The sequence below is a fragment of the Artemia sp. Qi Xiang Cuo genome, chromosome 17 (genome assembly GCF_049724085.1).
Source record: "Artemia sp. Qi Xiang Cuo chromosome 17, ASM4972408v1, whole genome shotgun sequence".
NCBI lineage: Eukaryota > Metazoa > Arthropoda > Branchiopoda > Anostraca > Artemiidae > Artemia > Artemia sp. Qi Xiang Cuo.
Window position 1 is genome coordinate 48,060,355 of NC_142810.1, and position 26,671 is coordinate 48,087,025.

General features: G+C 34.7%; 1 protein-coding gene across 2 annotated transcripts in view; it reads left to right on the forward strand.

The window, feature by feature from the left end:
- Positions 1-262: 262 nt before the first annotated feature.
- Positions 263-26,671, forward strand: part of LOC148942279 (calcium-transporting ATPase sarcoplasmic/endoplasmic reticulum type-like) — a 96,946-nt gene continuing 70,537 nt past the window's right edge. Inside the window, exon 1 of one of the 2 annotated variants that reach the window (XM_089103058.1) lies at positions 263-352. In XM_089103058.1, the coding sequence (XP_088959184.1) occupies positions 308-352 (45 nt within the window). In that variant the 5' untranslated portion in view covers positions 263-307. Of the gene's footprint in view, positions 353-10,494; positions 11,031-26,671 lie in introns of those variants that run through there. The other variant, XM_089103060.1, reaches the window with a different exon arrangement.

Here is a 26,671-nt window from a genome sequence, read left to right on the forward strand (position 1 = left end):
GTTTCATACAGGAGTACCAAATTGGCTCCCCCCCCCCCAGGATTTAGACGAAATTACGCGACTGCAGTTCACTCTTAGAAGACGCAGCAAAACAAAATATTTCAAAAGGTATTCCCCTGAAATCGATAAACCGGTTAGACTTGTCTAGTTATGAAAACACGTGCGCTTCAGATTCTGGACTGTTTCCAAAGTAAATTCTGTAATAGTATTGATTCACGATTTTGGATGAAGAAAGTCAGTCTATATGGAATGATTTGAATATTTTAGATGTGAGTTTCTGTTTTGTTTTATGTTTTGAAGTATTAAAATGGGAATAAACGCAGTTTTGATTCATGTGAAAGGACTGATATTGGTAATACTTAATTGGTGGGTCAATATCTACCAAATCAAATTATTGATTTAGGAATAAATTTAATACACCATTAGATGCCTTTTTTTATGCTGATTACGAATATAATAAGAATTTATATCGAAAATTAATTTCAGCCCCCCCCCCTATATATGCCAATTAAGGGTTTGGTTTGGTTTAGCATATATAGGGGGGGGGGGGTCAATACCTACAAAATCATATTATTTAGTTAGGGATTAAGTGAATACACCATTAGATGCATTTTTTTTTGCTTATTACGATTTTATTAAGCTTTTATATCGGAAATTAATTTAAACCCCCCCCCCCCCTAGGTCAATATCTAAAAAATCATATTATTGAGTTAGGACTAAAGTGAATACACCATTCGATGCCTTTTTTATGCTGATTACGAATATAATAAGCATTTCTATCGGAAATGAATTTCAGCCCCCCCCCTATATATGCCAATTCAGGGTTATGTTAGGTATAGCCTATATAGGGGGGGGGGTCAATATCTACAAAATCATATTATTGAGTTAGGACTAGTGAATACACCATTCGATGCCTTTTTTTATGCTGATTACGAATATAATAAGCATTTAGATCGAAGATTATTTTCCGCCCCCCCCCTATATATGAAAATGAAGGGTTAGGTTTTGTCTAACCTTTATAGGGAGGGGGGGGGTCAAAACCGACAAAATCATATTATTGAGTTAGGGCTTAAGTTAATACACCATTCGATGCCTTTTTTTTATGCTGATTAAGAATATAATAATCATTTCTATCGAAAATGATTTTCAGCCCCCCCCCCTATATATGCCAATTCAGGATTAGGTGAGGTTAGGTATAGCCTATATAGGGGGGGGGCTGAAATTCCTTTCCGATGGAAATGCTTATTATATTCGTAATCAGCATAAAGAAAGGAATCGAATGGTGTATTCACTTTATTCCTAACTCAATAATATTATTTGGTAGATACTGACCGATATTGGTAACACTTTAGATTTGTAACTGTAAACTCTCCAGAAGGAAAAATTAAAGGAGTAGCATTTTAAAATTTTCTTTTTTTAATTTTAAATTTGCATTTGTGACAATTTATTCCTCTCTAAATGATATCAAAGAATTATACTATCTAAAAATTATGTTAATTACTTCGCAGTTCATATTATTGACTTATGAATAGTTTTTTATATGCTCTTTCCAAATATAGTAATCATTTTTGTTGGAAATGAATTTTATTATTTACATCATTTCTGATGTAAATTTTTACCAAATCATATTATTGAGTTTCAAATAAAGTGAATATACCATTTGATGCCTTTTTTTATCCTGATTACGATTATAACAATCATTTCTATTGGAAATGAATTTTAGCCACTCCCCCTGTATATGTCAATTTAGGATATATATTTGCACATAGTGGGGTGGGGATTAGGTTAGGTTAGGGGGGGGGGCTGAAATTCATTTCCGATAGAAATGATTATTATATTCGTAATCATCATTAAAAAAGGCATTGAATGGTGTATTCACTTTATTCCTAACTCAATAATATGATTTGGTAAAAATTTACATACCCTTAATTGGTATATATAGGGGTGGGGGTAAAATTAATTTCAGACAAAAATGAGTATTATATTCGGGTACTGGTGTGTTGTATATATGGGCCTTTACAAGGAAACCAGTCACTAAAAACCCGCCAGACGGCTTAATTCAAGAGACCGTTATAGAGTATTGCAATGCAAAGCGTGGTTTTCATTGCGTAAACGATATTTAAACTGTCGTTTTTTGGGGTTTAGGGGGGGTAGGTACCTAGGTTAGGTTACGTATTTAATATATGTTATGCTTCACCCCCAGTCCCCCCTAATTTGCAAATGTATAGCCAAAATTTGTTTATAAACTATTATATATTCATCCTGTATTATTTTATTTCATTATTATTAACGAAAATAGACTTTTTAGAAAGGCCAATATACGGCCCAAGTTCCGTCCTTTTTTAATTAAAATGTAATTAAAAACAAATCAGCCCTTAGGGGGTATTTTCCAGGAAGGTATTTTTCATAGGAGGGTATTTTCAGCAGAAAAGTATTTACAGGGAGAGGGGGGGATATTCGGGGGGATGGGCAAAGGCCTAGACCCATAGACAGCTTAAGGGCGAAGGGAACCCTATTAAAAGACACAAAAAAGGAGAAATAAATCTGAGCTTAATGGTTTGTGACGTCCGACTTAATTTGTTTTTGGTACAACAAAATAGTTTTTGTATGAAAAATCTTGACAGGCATTTATGTTATGACTTTGAAAAACAAACAATTACAATAAGTTTGAACATGAAAATATTCTAACTTGTGTTTTACTCAAGGGAATTGCCTCGCAGAATACTGAAAAACTTAGTACGGTTGTTCAGCTACACGAGAGTTCAGCTACTAGAGGGTTCAGTTACACGAGGGTTCAGTTGAACGGTGGTAGAGTTACAAAGGGGTTCAGTTACACAGGGTTAAGTTGTACGGGAATTGAGTTGCACAAGGGTTCAGTTAAATGGGGTTTAGTTGCACGAGGGCTCAGTTAAATGGGGTTTAGTTGCACGAGGGCTCAGTTCCATGGGGGTTCAGTTGCAAGGGGGTTCAGTTGCACGGTGGTTCAGTTACACGGGGGTTCAGTTCCAAGGGTAGTTCAGTTTTACGGGGCCTCCGATGCTTGGGGTTCAGTTACACGGGGTTCAGCTGCAATGGAACCGAGATAATCTACAGTGAATGTATATTTGTATTGAATATTTGATATATAGAGCTGGTTAGGTATTACTACATATGTTCTGGGCGGCCTGCTTTCCATAATTTACTGTTGCAGTTTCCATAATTGTGTTACTAACGTATTATATTTTAATCACATTTTGGTATATTTCATTAGTATGAACCTAAATTCACTCCTTTGGTGTGGTCGCTATACCACGTGAGTACCTTAAATTTTTTTTTCTGTTACCTCCCCCCCCTCTCACGAGAAAAAAACTTTTGTAACCCCCTCCGCCCTCCCGAAAAAAATATCTTGGATACGATCCCGGCTATAACTACTAATGCTCTTAACTACAATTACTACTGCTTGAGGGCTAGGCTTTTTGAAACTAAATGAAAAGGTACTGGTTGCAATCTGGTTGTGGAAAGGGCGGACTAGGAATGCTAAAAGCATTAAGTTGAAATTATCAGGGTTACTGACTGCTACTACTGCTATTGCGAAGATACACTAATAGGGTATCAAGTTAAAACTTTCTAGAAAGTATATGTTGAAACAAAATTAAATGAAGACACAATGTAACTACTGGTTTTCAAAATGGCAAGTACCTTTGACAAGCCATCCTTATCGCTCGAAAAAGGGAAGGAAAAACTAAATGCTAAATATAAACAAAAGTAAACAGTAAGTTGAGCCAAGAGATAGAAATGACTTGGTTCTTGTGTGTTATCCAGAACAAACTCAAGAAGTGAAGTTAGGTTAATCATAGTGAAATACACCAAAATATGATGAATATATAAGACTTTAGGGTACTGGTGCATTAGATGGTCACTTCTAAAAAGTCAAGTTTGGTTAATGCTAAAGAAATAAAATAAATTAAGATGAATATATAATAGTTTAGAAACAAATTTGGGTTATATATTTGCACATTAGGGGGGTGGGGGGGGGTAAAGCATAACAAATAGTAAATACCTAACCTCGGTACCTTCCCCCCCCCCCTAAACCCCAAAAAACAACAGTAAACCCCAAAAACAACCAATAGATACATCAAAAGAATCAGATTTTAATGCTTATTTAAAATAAATAATTTTCATCGAGTTTAGTCTTAAATATCAAAAGTTACACGCCTAAGAAAATTTGCCTGATTTTTTAAAAAAGAGGGAAACACCTCGTAAAATCTGTAGAACCTTAATCGAAATAACACCATAAGAATCAACCATAAGAAAATAAGACCATATATTTTTTGCCCGAACAAAGATCACGAATGCGTGTTTATTTTGTTTTTTTCCCAGGGGTGATCGTATCGACCCAGTGGTCCTAGAATATCGTGGTAGGACTCATTCAAGCAGAAATTAAAAGTTCTAGTTCCCTTTTTAAGGGACCAAAAAATGGAGGGCACCTAGGCCCCCTCCTACGCTCATTTTTCCCCAAAGTCACCTGATCCAAATTTTGAGATAGCCATTTTGTCCAGCATGGTCGAAAATATAACAAGTATTTCTTTTAGGATGACTTAATCCCCCAAAGTCCCCGGGGGGATGGCTGAAAGTTATGAACTTTACCCGATGTTTACATATAGTATGGGTTAGTCGGAAGTCGCCCGCCTTGTTCCGGGGGGTTTTTTTCGGGCAGGGGTCGGGGGTTATGTGGGAGGACCTTTCCATTGTTGAAGTTTTCATGGGGAAGAGACATTGCTATGAAGGTGTTGCCGTATTTCCCAGTATTAATAAAAAATTGATCAGCAATTAAATAAAAAAAAACAAGTTTTTCAACTGAAAGTAAGGAGCAACATCAAAACTTAAAACGAACAGAAATTACCTCGCTCTTTAAGCCAAAGATTTTTAAGTCTTTCATAATAGCCATTTATTCTAATTAACTGCCTTTGTTATTAAGGGGTCTTTTTAAAAAAAAATTGGAACTAAATTCGAACTTTAGCGTAAAGAGCGAGGTATTGGTTAGAGGTGAACCCCCTAATATACGTATTAAAAATATATGAATATAGAAGTTCCTTACGTAAGTTACGTATATTTATTACTAATAAAAACGTTCGTAAATAAAAATAAACAACTTTCGAGAAAGCCATTTAACCAAATAAAAGTACAATTAATATGCAAATTTTGTTTTAATTATTCATGTACGGTGAGCCAAAATCAAATCCTGCATTAATTCTAAAACGTTCAAAAGTTAAATAAAAAAAAAAAAAAAAATTATTCAGTATATGAAAGGGGCTGTCCCCTCCTCAACGCCTCGCTCTTTACGCTAAAGTTAGACTCTTTATCACAATTCTATTTATTAAGATAATAAAAACTTGGTACTGGTGCGTTAAACGTACACTTTTATATACTAACGAGAGGCGAAACCCGCCAGACTGGTTATTTTCAAGAGACCGCTATTAAGAGACGGGAATGCAAAGAGTAGTTTTCATTGCGTTTACGATATTTAAACTGTTGTTTTTTGGGGTTTAGGGGGAAAAAGGTACCTAGGCTAGGTTAGGTTACGTATTTAATATATGTTATGCCTTTCCTCCCACCCCCGAAACTGCAAATTTATAGCCCAAAATGGTTTACAAAATATAAAAAATTCATAATATTTTATTTAATTTAATTAGAATTAACCAAACTTGACTTCTTAGAAGTGTACGTTTAATGCAACAGTACCAAAGCATTTTTCAAAGTGAAGCCATCTTGATAGTATTAGGACTATAGACTAGTTATAGCATTTGTACCATAATTTGAAATTCTCCATTGTACAGAGAGAATAAGCGGATTTTCAGAGTTCATATTATGGTTTATTTGGGTACTTTTGTCTTATACCCACCACACTTAAGATCTTGTATAGTGAACATGAGACAATAACCGGTTTTCAGTGTCTTTATTGCAGACAATATTAGCTTCGGCTTGGTGGGAAACCACATTGTAGCTATATTTTAATCGAATATTTAGTAGGTATTTTGGTTAGGTTAGGTTAGTTTAGGTCAAGTATATAATATAATGCTGTCTGGACGACCCCCCTTCAATAACTCTGCTGTAGTTTTGATAATTTTGTTGATTAAGTGTTATATTTTCATCATTTTTTTTTATTTCATTAGCATTAACCAAACTTCATTTCTCGACAGAACTTGAGTGTGGCGGCTATAAAACACAAGTACCTGTATTTGTTCTTCGTTTTGAGTAATACTATTGCGTGTCTGCATTCTCACTTTTGACTCCTAGATTAAAATTGTTTTTTTTTAATTGGCTTTTGTGTTTTCAGTCCAACGCTAGTTTTCTGTAATCCTTTGTTAGTTTTCTAAATCCATTGTATGGTGAAAGATCCATTGTAAAAGAAAAATCGGTAGCCACTTATAAAATTCTCCTTATTTTTTTCAATGCTCTTTTAATGCTCTAAGTTTATTATCCATACTTTACAAAACTCTACATGTTTAGGCAATGAGAACAGGAATGTAGTATAGAACAAGTTGAGTATTTTAATATTGGAAGTGACATTGGTTTGAGCTTAACCTTTGAAATAATTTTAATCCCATGCAGAGCTGGCAAGAAAACATGAGCTCTTCTATATTAAAAATGAACTGCACACTAAAAAATAATTTATAAGATTTTCATCACGCATCAATTTCCTCTGCGTTCTAGGAGTGACGTTTTTTCTTAAGAATATTTTCAAGGTTTTCGAAACAGGAGCAAAATTTCCGTCTCTCTGACTTATTTCACTAGCTTCCCCCCCCCCTTAGAAACACCAATTTTTTTTATACATATATGTGGGGAATGGAAATAAAAAAAAAAATTTGGAAAGTAACCTGGCAAATAAAAAAAATATTACCGAAAAAAAATGCAAATAATTTTTAATACTGATTTCTCCATAGGCTATATTACAAAAAGTTTTATACTGTCCATGGGCGTAGGCAGTATATTGTCTAGGGGGGGGGCAGTCGATAGTGTGATGGAGTTTTATCAACTGCTTTTTTCCAAACCATCTGCTTTTTCAGCCATATCTAATGTAAATTTGAAGGTCTAGGGGGGGGGGGAGTCAGCCGCACCCCGGCCCCCCTCCCTATGCCCATAATCCTGTCTATTAAATAGTAAAAATGCGTAGCCCCCCTCCCTTGCCCTTTTTTTCCTCAAAGTCGTCCGATCAAAATCTTGTTATTTTTCTTCTTTTTTTTCGATCAATTGAAAATTCAAAAAAGAGCTGCAATAATTAGAAAAAAAAAAAAAATATGCCAGCCAAATCGACAGGCCGGAAGAAGCGTAATTATGCCTGATTTATTTTGTCATATTTATTTTGGTTGGACAAGGTAAGAGAAGGAGGGAAATTAGAGATTTCTAAAAACATGAGAACGTTATTTCTAATTTTATATTTTTATTAATCGTTCGGTGTTTTCCACGAGAAGGGGAGGGGGGGTGGCAGCCCGGGCTGCCACTGGTGGAGCTCATTTAAAGATAAATACCTCCTTAAGTGATTGAAGTACTTCTAAAACCGATCTTAGCTAAGAAAAATTATTTTACGTACCCTTAATATTTTCTTTTTAGTAAAAAAGGCTCATGAGACTAACTGTGTTTCAAGCAATAAGCTTTAGGAAAATTTGGATTCAGTACTGCTTAAAGTGTTATAATGAGAAAAAAGTTGAGATCGCTAGGAAACGTGCTGTGGATGAAAGATGGCAGACAGTCAAAGATTTTCCTTTTCAGCAAACCATCCAGGGCCAAACGTAAAGCGAATTGTCCACAAATTTGGTGGGGGAGGGCATAAGAAAGGATTTAAGGAAAACTTGAAATTATTGGGAGGGTGTAAAGAGGGCGTCTTTAGATACGTTAGTATGGAGAAGAAGCTTGCCTAGCTATGTTAGTGTTAGGCAGCTTGGTGCTGCAGCAAGTTTTAGTGGTTGCAAAGAATCCACAAGAAGTAATGATTCAAAAAAGCTTTACACCTAACAGTCTCCTATTTCCTTTTCTATAAAGTGACTCGATCTTCGATCTTTCTTTTCCAGAAGAGAGGATAGTCACTGTAGTGTAGTAACTAAATGTAATACTTGTCAAATATCCCGGAAACCCTTAAGTTCTTGATCTGATTGATGTTAGTAAAACCAGTGTGTTTGTCTGCATTCGGTTATAATTCGCTTAGATTCAGTGAGAAAAACTACGATGCAGGTATATCTTAATTAAATATTGAAGAGATAGAGGTGTTTAGGTATTTTATATTATGTGTTCTAGCCGGCCTGATTTCTGTAATTTTGCTTTCTCGTTTCCATAATTTTGTTATTAAAGTATTATTTTTTCATCATATTTTGGTGTATTTCTTTAGGATTAACCAAACTTCCCTTCTTGGGTATTTTTGGGATATTTAAGTAGTACCCTAATTGTTTTCTGTATTTCATCAGTTTTTGCATCATTTACATTCAAACAAATTTGTTACCCCTAGCAAGAGCAACGCGTTCAACGGGAATATGGTCAAAATCCTGTTATGCAATTTATTGTTTTAGCCAGCGTTTTCAAAAAAACAGGCAATATCTTCAGACGGAGAATCAAATATTCTGTAGCTCAAAATTGTAGGACAAAATTTCATTAGCATTAACCGAACTTTATTTAATATGCTTTACATATCTTGAGATATTTTATAAAATGTGTTCTGGGTGGCCTGCTTTCCCTAATCCTCTTTTGTCCTTTCCTTAATTTTGTTACTAAAGTATCATATTTTGGTGTATTTCATTAGGATTAAACCTAACTTCCCTTCTTGGGGGTTTTTGGAATATTTAACAAGTACCCTAAATGTTTTCAGTATTTCATCAGTTTTTGCATCCTTTATCTTGAAACAAATTTGGGCACTGGTGCGTTATATGGACACTTTTATATATTGTACAAGGAAACCAGTCACGAAAAACCCGTCAAACAGGCTATTCTCAAGAGACCACTATACATAAATGACTACAAAGCCGGTGTTTCTCAATGAGTTGCAATATTTAAACTATTGTTTTCTGGAGTTTAAGGGGGGGAGGTACCTAGGCTAGGTTACCTATTTAATATATGCTATGCTTTACCCCCTCCATCAGTAGTAACCAAGGTACTATTTCTGAGCCTTGTATACGCCGTTTCAAAGAGATTCCTTTCCGTGCTATTCTGGACCTTGTATACACCTTTTCAAAAAGAGTGAGCATCCTCTCACATGACATTATACTTCTACTACTTTACGTTCCTTCCTATGATATTCTGGGCCTTTATGGTCCTTCCTATGATATTCTGGGCCTTCGTAACACTATGGTCCGTCTTGTACTTGTTACATAACATGTTATGAAGGACTAGTTGTTCTGGCACAATTTAGCAGATTTCTAGTTCATAATATATATGTCTTTTTAAGGATAAACCTGTATTATAAAACCAGTGCGTCTTGTTTCGCTGTTAATATATTCAATTATTTTTTGTATATATTCAGGTTTCAAATTAGGATTTTCAACAGTTTGAATAGTTCATTCAACCTATTAGTATCGATATTTTTGCGATCATTTACATAGATATGGAAAATTCTAAGCAACTTCTGGTGAGTAAAATTTTCTCATTATTATAATAAAAAGAAATTGTCTCGTCATTAAGTTAAGGAAGAAATTCCTTCCTCACACTTTTTTTTTCACCATGTTGTTACCTCATTTAAAAAACTTCCTTCTTTTAAATATTAAACGATCCATGTATTTCAATTTTAGTAAATATTCAAAAAAAGAGAGGCGAACTCACTTTGATTTTGATTCATTGTACGTAAAAAATTAAAATATAATTTGCATATTATTTTCGGCATATACGAAATATCGCCCCCCTCCTCAGTACCTTGCTCTTTACAATAAAGTTTGAATTTCGTTCGATTCCCAAAGGTTTGTTAAGATATCTCTTTTAAAAATTCTTAAAAAAAATCGTTTTACTCGTAAATTTAAATTTCAGGGGGGACTTAGCCCCCTCCCCTCCAACAATAAAATATCTTAAGAATATAATGAGTATATTGGATAGAAATAGCAAAACACGCTTTTTTCTATTATTTAAATAAAATCTCTCCTCCACGGCTATGTTTAAAAGTTTTAATTGTTTTGAAAAACAACTTTTTTCCAAGCGTAATCTATTTTTCCTGTTTGAATGAAAAGCTATTGTGTTACGAAGAGAGTGACAGTGTTAGGGCTCAAATTTCACAGACTCTTGCTATCACAGAGATTAAAACCACATGTGTTTATAATTACAGAAAAGGGTCCTGTTGGAACCAAACTACAACGTTTTTGAAAAAAAAAAGCTTGGTGATTAAAACGGGATTTGTCTAATTCTAGCCAAAACTCAGAATTTATAGGGGGGGCAAGATGGAACAAAGCCACAATCTGTGTGTTTTTATCTTTATTTGGTGGGTATTCAAAAGCATGGATTTCTGTTAAATAAATGATTCTTGTAGGTGCGATTCAAGAGTTTCCTTTTATGTTCAAATTAATCAATACGTATTTGATGAAAGCAAAAAGGGGATTTAACAGATGATTAAGTAGCTTTTATAAAAAATTTAAGACAGGGAAGGGGTCAATGTATCAATTCTAGCACGTTCATTGTAAGGTAAAAAAAAAGAAAAAAGTATTTCTTCATTAAGGAATTTATGTATTAAGTTGGAACTTTCAGAGAGTGCTTAAAAGGGAAGGTTGAGTTGCACGAGGGTTCAGTAAAAGGGGATATAGTTACATGGGGGTCGAGGGCAATTTATCTGTAAAAGAGGGCTTATTACTAAATTTTTTTCTTCTTTTTAAGGATGCTGAGATGGATTCTTGACTTCCCTCCGAAAAGAGACCAAAAATGGGGTGATAACACATCAATGCAAACTGCAAGACCATCCATTACAAGCTCTCTGGACCAACCAGGGCCCTCTCATGACAGTGTCAACTCTGCACAGAATTCGATGAGAGAAAGCGTTGTTCGCTATGCACCAAGGCCACTGTGTAACGAGCACTGCAACCTCTATGGTAAGCGCCATTTATCAGATATCTTTCAACTTTATAGCGCACTCACAATTTGGTTTTACAAATTCCCTTTTTAAACATTTGTGTCGTGTTGGGCTTTGTGTCTCTCTGTTGGATGTGTACGTCTCTTTGGGCCGAGTAAGTCTCTTTGAAATGTATGTGTCTCTTTGGGGTGTGGGTGTGTCTTGAAGCTGTGTGTGTCTTTTGAAGCTGTGTGTGTCTCTTTGGGCTGTGTGTCTCTTTGGGCTGTTTGAGTCTTTTTGGTCTGTTTGTGTGTCTCTTTGGGGTGTTTGAGTCGGTTTTGACTGTGTGTGTCTCTTTGTGTTGTTTGTGTCTCTTTGGCCTGTGTGTGTGTTTCTTTGGTCTAGGTGTGTCTCTTTTGTATCTGTGTCTCTTTGGACTGTTTGATTCTTTTTGATCTGTTTGTCTCTTTGGGCTGTTTGTGTTATTTTTGGGCTGTTTGTGTCTCTTTTGACTGATTGTGTATCTTTGGGGCTGTTTGTGTATGGGCTGTTTGTGTTTCTTTGGGCTATGTGTGTCTCTTTGGGCTGTTTGAGTCATTTTGGTCTGTGTTTGTATCTTTTGACTGTTTGTGTCTCTTAGGAGTCATGCGTGTCTCTTTGGGCTATATGTGTCTATTTGGGGTGTTCGAATCTTTTTGGTATGTTTGTGTCTCTTTGGACTTTGTTTGTCTCTTTGGTCTTTGTGTGTCTCTTTAGGCCATGTGTGTCTCTGTGGGCTCTGTGTGGGTATGTGTGCTATGTTTGTCTCTGTGGGGTGATTGAGTCATTTTGGTCTTCGTATGTTTCTTTCGAATATTTTTGTCTCTTAGGAGAAACTTGTGTCTCTTTGAGCTTTTTTTAGGGTGTCTGGGTCTTTTTGGTCTGTATGTGTCTCTTTGGTCTGTTTGAGTCTTTTAGGTCTGTGTTTGTCTCTTTGGGTTGTTTTTCTCTTTGGGCTGTATGTGTGTATTTGAGCTGTTTGTGTCTCTTGAGGCTGTGTGTGTCTCTTTGGGACTGTTTGATTCTTTTTTTTCTGTTTGTGTGTCTCTTTGGGCTGTTTGAGTCTTTTTGGTATGTGTTTGTCTCTTTGGGCTGTTTATGTCTCTTCGGGCTGTGCGTGTTTCTTTGGGCTTTGTGTGTCTCTTTGGGCTGTGTGTCAATACGTTTAAGCAATAAATATCTTTAAGCTTAACCCGTCTTTATTCTTTAGAATAGTTCTATTGTAAGCAAGTAACAAACTCTTTCCTGAAGTCACCTCTTGGATACATATTGCAGAAATTTCATTTCAGAAACTATGAAAAAATTGTGAGTAAGTAAGTAAGAAATTCTTTTTTAAAGTCACATCTTGAATACACAATACAGAAATTTCATTGAAGAAATTATAAAAAAAATTGTAAGTAAGTAGAGTCTGTTTAGTCTGTGTTTGTCTCTTTGGGCTGTTTGTGTCTCTTTGGGCTGTGTGGGTTTTTTTGGGATTTTTGCGTCTCTTTGGGCTGTGTGTCAATACGTTTAAGCAATAAATATCTTTAAGCTTAACCCGTCTTTATTCTTTAGAATAGTTCTATTGTAAGCAAGTACCACACTCTTTCTTGAAGTCACCTCTTGGATACACACTGCAGAAACCTCATTTAAGAAACTACGAAAAAGTTGTAAGTAAGTAAGTAAAAAATTCTTTCTTGAAGTAACCTCTTGGATACAAACTCTTAATTGTTTTCACGACTTAGATATACGATGTAGAAATTTAATTCAAGAAATTATGAAGACTCTAAGTGAACCTAGATCAACCCAACTTTTTGGATATCTCTCTCACTATGACTCTGGTTGTGTGTCGTGTAAAATTTTGACTGCACAATTTTTGAAAAAAGAGGCATGAGAGGTGGTGTAGTTACCTTCCAATCTTTTTAACATCAAAACTTAAACAGTCAGAAATAAAGGCTATTTCCAAACATTTAGATCAAAAAATAGTCTGGTTGAAAATGTGGAGTTTTATTATTGCTCACTTTTTTGCAATGTGTAGGAACCGGTGGGGAATCCCCGCTCATTTTGGAATGGTGCCAAGGAAAGTCAAGCAAATAGCATGTAGTTTCAAAACGTGTTTAATCGCGTTTCTTGAATGAAGTATCTGTACTGTATATTCAAGAGGTGAAATCAATAAAGAGCTTGTTACTTACTTACAAATATTTTCATAATTTCTTGAATGAAATTTCCGTACTGTGTATCCAAGAGTAGACTTCAAGAAAGATATTGCTACTTACTGGGAATTGTTACTTACTTAGAATTTTGTCATTTCTTGAATTAAATTTCTACATCGTATACCTAAGTCGTGAAAACAATTAAGAGTTTGTTACTTACTTAGAATTTTGTCATAATTTCTTGAATGGAATGTCTTCGTTTATCCAGCAGGTGAATTCAAGAAAGAATTTGCTACTTACTTAGAATTTTCTCATAATTTATTGAATTAAAAGTCTCTAATCTTCATACCAGAGGTAACTTCAAGAAAGAATTTGTTACTTACTTACAATTTTTTCATAGTTTCTTAAATGAAGTTTCTGCATTGTGTATCCAAGAGGTGACTTCAGGAAAGAGTTTGTTACTTGCTTACAATTTTTTGTACACAATACAGAAATTTCATTAAAGAAATTATGAAAAAATTGTAAGTAAGCAGCAAATTCTTTCTTGAATTCACCTGCTGGATAAACGAAAAGACATTTCGTTCAAGAAATTATGACAAAATTCTAAGTAAGTAACAAACTCTTAATTGTTTTCACGACTTAGATATACGACGTAGAAATTTAATTCAAGAAATTATGAAGAAATTCTCAGTAAGTAACAATTTCTTTCTTGAAGTCAACTCTTGGTTAAACAATACGGAAATTTCATTCAAGAAATTATGAAAATATTTGTAAATAAGTAACAAACTCTTTTTTGATTTCACATCTTGGATATACAGTACAGATACTACATTCAAGAAATTAATAAAAAACCGCAAGTAATTAGCTTTTTTTTTCTCTTTATCATTTTGTTCAATAAATTAAGATTCAATTCTAAGTAATTAACAAACTCCTAATTGTTTTCACGATTTAAATATCCGATGTAGAAATTTAATTAAAGAAATTATGTAGAAATTCTCCGTAAATAACAATTTCTTTCTTGAAGTCAACTCTTCTATACGCACTACGGAAATTTCATTCGAGAAATTATGAAAATATTTGTAAGTAACAACATCTTTTTTGATTTCACCTCTTGGATATACAGTACAGATACTTCATTCAAGAAATTATGAAAAAAATCGCAAGTCTCTTTTTTCATTTCACCTCTTGGATATACAGTACATACTTCATTCAAGAAATTATGAAAAAATCGCAAGTAAGTAACTTTTTTTCTCTTTATCACAAACAATTTTCACTTAGCTACACGATATAGAAATTTAATTCATGCAATTATGAGAAAATTCTCAGTAAGTAACAATTTCTTTCTTGAACTCAACTCTTGGATACACAATATGGAAATTTCATTCAAGAATATCATGACTTAGATACACGATGTAGAAATTTAATTCAAGAAATTATGAAAAAATTCTCAGTAAGTAACAATTTCTTTCTTGAAGTCAACTCTTGGATACAAAATATGGAAATTTCATTTAAGAAATTATGAAAAAATTGTAGGCAAGTAACAAACTCTTTCCTGAAGTCATCTCTTGGATACACAATGCTGAAACTTAATTTAAGAAACTATGAAAAAATTGTAAGTAAGTAACAAATTCTTTCTTGAAGTCACCTCTTGGATACGCAATACAGAAATTTCATTAAAGAAATTATGAAAAAATTGTAAGTAAGTAGCAAATTCTTTCTGGAATTCACCTGCTGGATAAACGAAAAGACATTTCGTTCAAGAAATTATGACAAAATTCCAAGTAAGTAACAATTCCCAGTAAGTAGCAATTTCTTTCTTGAAGTCTACTCTTGGATACACAGTACGGAAATTTCATTCAAGAAATAATGAAAATATTTGTAAGTAAGTAACAAACTCTTTATTGATTTCACCTCTTGAATATACAGTACAGATACTTCATTCAAGAAACGCGATTAAACACGTTTTGAAACTACATGCTATTTGCATGACTTTCCTTGGCACCTTTCCCAAATGAGCGGGGATTCCCCACCGTTTCCTACACATTGCAAAAAAAGTGAGCAGTAAGAAGACTCCACGTTTTCAACCAGACTGGTTTTTTAGCTAAATCTTTGGAAACAGCCTCTATTTCTGACTGTTTAAGTTTTGATGTTAAAAAGATTGGATGGTAACTACGCCGCCTCTCACGCCTCTTTTTTCCGAAATCGTGCAGTCAAAATTTGACACGACACACAAACAGAGTCATAGTGAGAGAGATATCCAAAAAGTTGGGTTGATCTAGGTTCACTTAGAGTCTTCATAATTTCTTGAATTAAATTTCTAAATCGTATATCTAAGTCGTGAAAACAATTAAGAGTTTGTATCCAAGAGGTGACCTCAAGAAAGAATTTGTTACTTACTTACAATTTTTTCATATCTTATTAAATTAATTTTCTGCATGTTGTATCCAAGAGGTGACTTAAGGAAAGAGTTTGTTACTTTCTTACAATAGAACTATTCTAAAGAATAAAGACGGGTTAAGCTTAAAGATATTTATTGCTTAAACGTATTGACACAAAGCTCAAAGAGACACAAATAGCCCAAAGAGACACACACAGCCCAACGAGACAAACACAGACCAAAAAGACTCTACTTACTTACAATTTTTTCATAATTTCTTTAATGAAATTTCTGTATTGTGTATCCAAGAGGTGACTTTAAGAAAGAATTTGTTACTTACTTACAATTTTTTTATAGTTTCTTAAATGAAGTTTCTGCATTGTGTATCCAAGAGGTGACTTCAGGAAAGAGTTTGTTACTTGCTTACAATAGAACTATTCTAAAGGATAAAGACGGGTTAAGCTTAAAGATATTTATTGCTTAAACGTATTGACACACAGCCCAAAGAGACACAAACAGCCCAAAGAAACACGCCCAGCCCGAAGAGACATAAACAGCCCAAAGAGACAAACACAGACCAAAAAGACTCAAGCAGCCCAAAGAGACACACAAACAGACCAAAAAGACTCAAACAGTCCCAAAGAGACACACAGCCCAAAGAGACATACACAGCCCCAAGAGACACAAACAGCTCAAAGAGACACAGACAGCCCACAGAGAAACACATCGCAAAGAGACAAACACAGACCTAAAAGACTCAAACAGCCCAAAGAGACACATACATACCAAAAGAGTCAGACACCACAAAAAAGCTCAAAGAGACACACCAGGCTCCTAAGAGACACAAACAGCATAAAGAAACACACAAAGAGCAAAATTACTCAAACACCCCAAAGAGACACACGTATCCCAAAGAACCACAAACAGCCCAAAGAGACACACACTGCCTAAAGAGACACACACAGCCCGAATAGACATACAAAGCCCAAAGAGACACAAACATACAAAAAAGTGTCAAACACCTCAAACAGACACACATAGCACAAAGAAACACGCATGTCACCTAAGAGACACAAACAGTCAAAAGAAACAAACACAGACCAAAATGACTCAAACAGCCCAAAGAGACGAACATAGCCCAAAGAAACACAAACAGCCCCAAAGAGACACACCCAGCCCCAAAGCCAAAGAGACACAAACAGCCCAAAGAGACAAACACAGCCCAAAAAAAACTCAAACAGCCCAAAGAGACAAACAGATAAAAAAGACTCAAACAGTCCAACGAGACACACATCCCAAAGAGACGCACAAAGCCCAAAGAAACACACACACAGCCCAAAGAGACACACACAGACCAAAAAGACACAAACACCACAAATAGTCAAACAAACAGACAACACAGACTCAAACATCATATATAGACACACAAACATACCAAAGAGACACACACCGCTTCAAGACACACACACCGCCAAAAGAGACACATACAGTTCAAAGAGACGTACACGGCCCAAAGAGACGTACACATCCAACAGAGAGACACAAAGCCCAAAACGACACAATTGTTTAAAAAGGGAATTTGTAAAACCAAATTGTGAGTGCGCTATAAAGTTGAAAGATATCTGATAAATGGCGCTTACCATAGAGGTTGCAGTGCTCGTTACAAAGTGGCCTTGGTGCATAGCGAATAACGCTTTCTCTCATCGAATTCTATGCAGAGTTGACACTGTCATCATAAGGCCCTGGTTGGTACAGAAAGCTTGTAATGAATGGTCTTGCAGTTTGAATTGATGTGTTATCACCCGATCTCGGTCTCTTTTTAGAGGTAAGTCAAGAATCCATCTCAGCATCCTTAAAAAGAAGAAAAAAATTTAGTAACAAGGCCTCTTTTACAGATAAATTGCCTTTGACGCCCATGTAACTATATCCCCTTTTACTGAACCCTCGTGCAACTCAAACTTCCCTTTTAAGCACTCCCTGAAAGTTACAACTTAATAAATAAATTCCTTAATGAAGAAATACTTTTTTTTTACCTTACATTGAACGTGCTAGAATTGATGCATTGACCTCTTCCTTTCCTTAAATTTTATTTAAAAGCTACTTAATAATCTGTTAAATCCCATTTTTACTTTCATCAAATACGTCTCGTTTAATTTGGCCATAAAAGGAAACTCTTGATTCGCGCATACAAGAATCATTTATTTAACAGAAATCCACGCTTTTGAATATCCCACCAAATAAAGATATAAACACACAGAATGTGGCAGTGTTCCATCTTGCCCCCCTACCAATTCTGAGTTTTGGCTAGAATTAGACAAAGCCCGTTTTAATCACCAATCTTTTTGTTTTCAGATACGTTGTAGTTTGGTTCCAACAGGACCCTTTTCTGTAATTATAAACACATATGGTTTTAATCTCTGTGATAGCAAGAGTCTGTGAAATTTGAGCCCTAACACTGTCACTCTCTTCGTAACACAATAGCTTTTCATTCAAACCGGAAAAATAGAGTATGGTTGGAAAAAGGTTGTTTTTCAAAACAATTAAAACTTGTAAACATAGCTGTGGAGGAGAGATTTTATTTACATAATAGAAAAAAGCGTGCTTTGCTATTTCTATCCAATATACTCATTATATTCTTAAGATTTTGTATTGTTGGAGGGGAGGGGCTAAGTCCCCCCTGAAATTTGAATTTACGAGTAAAATGATTTTTTTTTTTAGCATTTTCAAAAGAGATATTTGTGATAACAAGCCTTTGTGATTTGAACGAAATTCAAACATTAGTGTAAAGAACAAGATATTGAGGAGGGGGGAGATCTTTCATATCTCCCGAAACTAATATGCAAATTCTATTTTAATTTTTCATATACAATGAACCAAAATCAAAGTGAGCACGCCTCTCTTTTTTTGAATATTTACTAAAATTGAAATACATGGATCGTTTAATATTTAAAAGAAGGAAGCTTTTTAAATGAGGTAACAACACGGTGAAAAAAAGTGTGAGGAAGGAATTTCTTCCTTAACTTAATGACGAGACAGTTTCTTTTTATTATAATAATGAGAAAATTTTACTCACCAGAAGTTGCTTAGAATTTTCCATATCTATGTAAATAATCGTAAAAATACCGATACTAATAGGTTGAATGACCTATTAAAACTATTGAAAATCCTAATTTGAAACCTGAATATATACAAAAAATAATTGAATATATTAACAGCGAAACAAGACGCGCTGGTTTTATAATACAGGTTTATCCTTAAAAAGACAAATATATCATGAACTAGAAATCTGCTAAATTGCGTCAGAACAACTTGTCCTTCATAACATGTTATGTAACAAGTACAAGACGGAACATAGTATAACGAAGGCCCAGAATATCATAGGAAGGAACGTAAAGGACCAGAATAGCATAGGAAGGAACATAAAGTAGTAGAAGTATAATGCCATGTGAGAGGATGCTCACTCTCTTCGAAAAGGTGTATACAAGGTCCAGAATAGCACAGAATGGAATCTCTTTGAAACGGCGTATACAAGGCTCAGAAATAGTACCTTGGTTACTACTTCCATCCCCCCTAATGTGCAAATATATAGCCCAAATTTGTTTATAAACTATTGTATATTCATCATTTATTCTGATGTGATCTATGACCGAACTGGACTTCTTTAGAAGTGTTAAGAAGTAATCTCAGGATGTAATTGGACAGAAAGTTGTCACCCCTTAGTAGGAGCACTGCTATTCTCATAATTCAACAAATCACCACTTAATTAGTTGAATTTTTGTTTAAAAATGAATTTATTTGTAGATAGCCTGTCTTGATTAATGCTTTTGTGAGGACATGGTTCCGGTTCTGTTACCTTCCCTCGGGAAACTAGACGGTTGCGGGTAGACGCACCAATAATCACTTTTTCTTTTGTTTGTTGACCCTTGACTGTCCTTTTCGTTACTGAACTTGCATAACAAAGGGAAACAATTTGTATTTTGAGTTTTTGGAGTCGATACTAATTTAAAGCTAAATAATCCGACAGAAATTGAGGGTTTGTGGGTGGGGACTTTAATTTACCAGCAATTTGTATTGGAATCTGCAGAATAAAACTTTGACTGTTGGAGCTTTTTTTGGAGTTTACGGTGGAGTGTTTTTGCTGTGAGTTTATTGATTGATTAAATAGATTGACTGGTAATCGCTACAGTTGAATAAGATACGGATTGATTAACTTCTATTCTAGATAAGAAGGGCATTAATTTGGAGACTATATTTAGCAAGAATAGTTTATGGAGTCAGTGGATTAAACTCAGACTAATGAATGCTGCCACTGACGATATACTGATTCATCAAATGCTATGCTGTAGATACATCTTTAGAGAGCGACTATCTAAAAATTTAAAAGTAGGACTATATTGAGTAAGATTAGGCATCAGAGTCTATAGAAAAAATCACTGTAGACTGCAGCCCTTCCCCCGGGGACTGTGGGGGATTAGGTCATCCTCAAAGACATAGTTATTCGATTCTTTTACTATTTTGGACAAAATGGCCATCTCAAAATTTTCATCGGGTGACTCTGGGAAAAAATGAGCGTGGAAGAGGGCCTAATTGCCCTCCAATTATTATGGTCACTTAAAAAGAGCACTAGAACTTTTAATTTCCGTTCGAATGAACTCTCTTGCGATATTATAGGACCACTGAGTCGATACGATCACCCCTGGGAAGAAAAGAAATCAAATTAACATGTATCCGTGATCTTTCTTCTGGCAAAAAATACAAAATTTCACATTTTTTCAGATAGCAGCATAAAACCTCCAATGTAGGATTCTCTGATGCGCTGAATCTGATGGTGTGATTTTGTTACGATTCTATGACTTTTAGGAGGTGTTTTCCCTTTTTTTCGAAAATCCTTTTCCTCGAAAATCAAGGTGTAGGCTATAGCTTGTGATGGGTAAGACTAAACTTGATGAAAGTTTTTTATTTGAAATCAGCATAAAAAATCTGATTTGTCTTATCTGCCTATTGTTATCAAAATTCCGTTATTTAGAGTCTCAGTTACCGTACTATTGAGCAGAGTCGCTCCTGACGTACAGTTTGTTACCACGAACCGTTTGATTGATTATCCACTCATTGCACCTTAAACGCTAATTGCTACCTCGCCGATGTGACACTGAGTTATTTTTATTCAGTATGAAAGTCCTTTTCGCTGGGGCGCCAATAAGGGAAAACAGGGGTCAACTGTTGATTTTTTTTTTTTTGCTTGTTTTTCATCCACGTTTTTTTGTGTGTGTGTGGGTGTTGTGCCTTTTACTACCAAAACTATTTAACTTCATATGGAGGTATTTTTATCAGAAACTTGATTTCTGACTTTTATTAATTTATGAGGTATTATATTATGCTTGTGTAGGGTTCCATTTACAATCAGTTTTTATTTTCAAGTTCTTGGTACTAAATAAAAACTGTTTATTACACAACATGAATCCCCCCCCCCCAAAAAAAAAAAATACATTTTGAGTTTCTCCGCTCTGTTGCACAATTTATGTTGTAAAAGAAAGATAACGCTTTTTGAATCAGCTTTTAAAAGGCTCTCTCTCAAAATGTTGAGGGGAAACAAAACAGAGAAACTCAAAGAGGAGCCATGAAGAGCAGGCGTTAGGTCTTCTGTCTCAAATGCAGTTATAATCTCTTTGATTCAAGTTTGAGGAGCTAATCGGAGAGAGCAAAAATCGAACTTTCGAATGAAAGTTCAGTTTGGCTAGCCGATACTTGGTACCTCATACGATGGTACATCTATTAACAAAAGCTTTCCCCCGGTTTTGCAATACAAAGAATGGGGTTAAGACACCACAAATCCTCCGAAAAACTTTTTCACAACGATCCAATTCTAAAAGCGTCCTTTAATTTTATTGGTTTAAACCCACGGCCGCGGCATGTTTTTGGAAGCCAATCATATTGTTTCTTATTTCTGGAGAGACACATACCCCTGTTTTCTCACAAACTTTTTGGTTTAACCCCCCCCCCCCCCCATGCGTTGAATTTTAAGACAGTAACTAGAACGATAAGTGAAATTCCTTCTGATTGGATCTTTCATATGAAATTTTAGGACAGTAAAAAGAACAGATTGAGTCGCAATGTTTTTCACAAGTAGTCTCTCTGTTTCTCCGCCGAAGTCTTAAACACCTTAGAAAGTCTGAAGGAAAAGGAATTGAATGTTGCTGACGATGGTTGGAATAAAATTCAACAGTTAGCTTATAAATGAAAAAAAGAAACATTGCATAGCACAAAAAATGCATAATTACTGGGTTACGCAATTTGAAAATGAAATAACACAAAATAACGTAACTTAGAATTAATTGAAAATCATCACTATAATTGTAAAATTTATATTAAGGAACAAATTCTCAATTTGATTAGGTTTTTTATATTTAATTTCCATTTATAAAACGGCACGATTTTTCTTATATTTTTGTTTTAAGCAATTATTATATTTCTCAACTGGATAATAATAACCAGGGTTTGCAATTGAGCCTTTTAGTAATCAGATAGATTAGCCCCATAAAAGAAAAACAAAGGAGAAAAATGATAAAGAAAGCTTATGACTGGTTATATTTATATTTACACCAACCATTTTGTGGAAATCGGATTTTTTTCACTCGTGTGGTAAAAAAGAATAGATCCTCCAGAGACATTGCTGGCACCAAGGGGTCGAATTGACGTTTATTGAGATTGTAAACACTTGTGTGTTAGACAGGGTTGCCACCCCTAGTGATTTATCACTATTTCTAGTGATTGTTTATATTGCCTAAACAAAAAATAATCACTAAATTTACACAAATCACTAGATTATTGAAGGAAATCACTAAATCCTCCATAAAATCACTAAAATATAGTGATTTTTCACCGGACGGCAACCCTGGTGTTAGAGCCTGAAAGTTGTGCTTATACCACAGTAGGTTATATATAATTAGCAGTATGATATTTCCCTTTCTCCCCCATTATAAAAACCCGGACCGAGGTGCGAGTGATCCAGATAACTTATAAACATAAGCGACATTAGATTTTTTCACGGGTAGACAAGTCAGATCTCTCTTGAACGCGAAACTTGGCTTAAACGTTGGAATACTAATTTTGAATAAACTAATTTTAAATGGAACCCTTATCGCTATCTAAATTCAAAATGTGCAAAGATTTTCAAACGGAGGTGTTTATTGTTTAAAGTTCAGGAAAGGTCTGCCCATTTCATTCGAAAACATTGATTGAAAACGAAACTAGTCTTATCTCTGCTCTCCGCCAAAACAGGTAACTAGACTTTTCAAGTATCACAGGAACTACAATCTGAGAAAATAAATATCACGACGTGAAAAAAAATGATAAACCATCCAGTTGCGGATCCAGAGGGGGGGCGAGGGGTACTTCCCCTAAAGTAGTGTAATTTACCTAATTAACGCAAGTTTGCATTAATTAAACTTGCTCCTAACGTAAGTTTATGGGGGGGCAACCTATTTTGCCCCCCCCATAGAAAATCCTGGATCTGCCCCTGAAACCATCACACCTATTCCACCAGTTATTAGAAGAAAAAATCCTTATTTTCATAAATTTAATAAACCCCCTTTTTTATAAAATCCTACATAGGCCAATCAGTTGAGTCCACTAATAGATTGTCATAATTTTTATATAAATTAAGTCATACCTGTGAGATGGGACAGTTGTAAACCACTTGGCCGGCTCACCTAGTTTTTTTCTGCTTTCGCAATTACGAATAATGCACTTTCTAATCATTTCTCATTGATTGACGCAAACACTACTCCATAAGTGCACAAATAAGTTGGAGGAGCTTTTTGTTCGCACCGAGAATGAAGAGCCAGAAATCATCTGCGGTAAACTTACTGCTAATTATATAAACTATGGAAAAAGCTGTCTGATCTGAAAACTGTTGAAAGATCAAAGTCTTTTTTCATTCAAATTTTTTTGATGAAACTTCTTTCCCTGCCTTGAGATTGTCTGCTAATTAATCCGTATTTACTTTAAAGTATTGGCAAGCAGGCTGACTAGCCCCCCCCCTATACAGTACAAGTTCTGTTTGTTTAAGTTTATAAAATTTAGGTTAATTTGTGCTCGCATTAATTATAAACGACACATTTTGTCTTTTTTTTAATAAACTTAGGTTCTACTATCTAATACCACAAGACCACTATTTACTTAACTTTTGAAGACTCAGACTAAATTCAAAGGACATTGAACACGAAAGTACATACTGTTTGGGAGACGTATGTAACCATCTATCAAGTACATCCATTTGATAAGCTGAGGATATTTTCTAGATAACAGACTCGATATGTTCATTAGATTGAGGATTCATTTCATTCTGGTGTATTGCTGGTTACATTTATCAAGACTAATTTTGGTTTTGCTACTTTTCACCTAATTTAGAAACCCAACATGGTTAATCAGTGTTTTTGTCGTCATTATCTGAATTCTGCAATATCCCTACTAAGTATCTTCGATTAATTTAGCCTATCCCTGGGTATTGGAATGACAGTGAACGTTAAAGTAAGTTTCAGTAAAAGTAAGTTCAGCAAGTCTGAAGAGCTGGGAAAACTGGATCAGTGATTTTTCATCTTATTTTAAAATGTATTTATTAGGCGTTAGTCTGTATTTTCGAATCTTGGACTTTGTTTTTCTCCAAATTTGAGCTGTTAAGGGCAGGAAGGAAGTGTTGTCCTTTTTGAGTGCAACATATTATGATGAATTCATTCTCTGCATTGCCATCAAATTTTAGACATTATTCAAGATTTATTAGTATGCCTAATTTCACGATTCAACGTTGGCATTGAAATCTGGATATTTTTTAAATATAACCTTATCAATTTTGGACATGGACATGCATTGGCACGAACAAATGAAAATTTCTTTAGAAAACGAAATTTAGCTTCATTAGTGAAAATATTCATGCTCAGAATTTCTCTAAGACTTAAAGTCGCCCACATGTCAATCCTTAATAAATGTGGAAACTAGAAGATCATGTTTTCGTTTTATTTTTGGTTAATCTATTGTTTCATCTTCAATCTCGAGTGTCCTATGTCCAGTGTCCTGTTTTCTCCGTCAGTATTCATCTACTTACCAGTACTTAGTGGTGTTCATACTGTTCTGAACATTAATCTTTAACTGATGAAACTAGTCAACTTGATTTATCCCTATGAGAGCCTATCAGGAATAAAACTAGGCTTTTTAGAATCTTAGAGTAGAGGACTAAGTTCCCTTTTGCTTGATGCCCTAGGAATTCCCATACTATTTGCTTGATGCTCTACACCTTTTCAAAGAGTCAGTACTCCCTCACATGGTATACACCACAGTTTCACGTGCACATTGTAAAAAGCGACCGAACCTATAAAGTGGTCAAACACGTTTTGAGAGTATAATCGAAATTGTATAAGACAATCAGACTGGTTTTTACTATTGATTGAAATTAAACATGGAATTTCACAAGAATATTACAATCAGAATTGTTTGATTGGCATTTTCAAAAAGGGATAAGGGATTCGTGAATTGGACTGTACGAACGATCTTATTCGAATAATAGGAAAAAACAGAGCTAGATAACATTTGCGAATTGGATCGTATGAAGATGGAGAAGAAAAAGGGTTAAACTGATTAGCAGTTAAGGTAACCCCGAAGGGTTGTTAACCCAGAAAATTTGTTATAAATTTGAGACAACCTTAATCTATGAAAGTGGTTAATGATGATAAAATGACGTTGTGAATTGACCTAGCTTTACCTCTCCGATGTGTTCTGTATAATACACGAGTGGTTTTTGAACAGTGTTGTCAATTTAAAATAAGGTCTAACGTTATGATATACTAAAAAGTTGATACTAAGAAAGATGTAGATGGTAAGAAAAGAATTTTAATAATGAAATTCAAAACAAACCTTAGAAATCCTTGCAAATCAAGCAGTAAGGTGTATGTAAGTACGAACCATCTGGGATCCTAAGCACCAACGACCCTAACCAGCAGACCTCAACCCCCCAAAGGTCTCCTATCCCCAAATTCGAAGGGCACCCCTCCACCATCTCCCTCCAACTTTTTGCCCCCCCACCATATCCCTCCAACTTTTTGCCCCCCCCCCCATTTTTTGAATTTTTAACTTTTTTTTATTATTTTTTTTAACATGATATATTTTTTCAACTTTTTTTTACATGTCTTCGAATGAGATGAAACATACTTAAAAAAATCACATTTAATATTTTCCAAACTCGAAATGAGAATGGTATAGACATGATAGTCATGAACTTTACTGTTAGAAAAATAAAGTTTGTAGTAGCACTTTTTTTTATTGAACAAAAAAATTTTTTTGGACTTCGAAATTATTCAACTTTTTTTTTACGTATCTTAAAATGACATAAAATATGCTTACGGCTCTAACAGTTGTACTCTATGCTTGCTCAGAGACACGATGCGGCTTTCCCACTGATACTTTGTGGCTGGTTATCGACACTATCTAGTTTATTGCATGTATTAAATCATTATTTTTCTACGTGATGGAATGACAAACACATGTCATATCTTTAGAAAAAGTGAAGATGGAGCATTTTAATTGAGTGTGTTCACATGAGTATCAGAGTGATTAAATGCTTTATCAGCATCCTTTGTTATATATCTCGGATAAAATCTAAGTATCAGAGTGAATAAATACTATATCAACATCTCTTTCTCGGATACATGGAATAAAATTGATAAAATCTAAGTATCAGAGTGCATAAATGCTTTATTAACATCCACTAAATGCATTATCAACATCATTTGTCGGGTATATCGGATAAAAATGACAAAATCTAAGTATCACATTGATTAAATTCTATATCAACAACCCTTTCTCGAATACATGGGATAAAATTGACAAAATCTAAGTATCGGATTGATTAAATTCTATATCAACAACCTTTTCTCGAATACATAGGATAAAATTAAAAAAATCTAAGTATCAGAGTGAATAAATATTTTTATATCAACATCTATTGTCAGATACATCGAATATAATTGACAAAATCGAAGTATCAGAGTGAATAAATGCTTTATCAGCATTCTTTGTCGAATATATCAGATAAAAGTGACAAAATCTAAGTACCAGGGTGAATAAATGCATTATCAACATCAT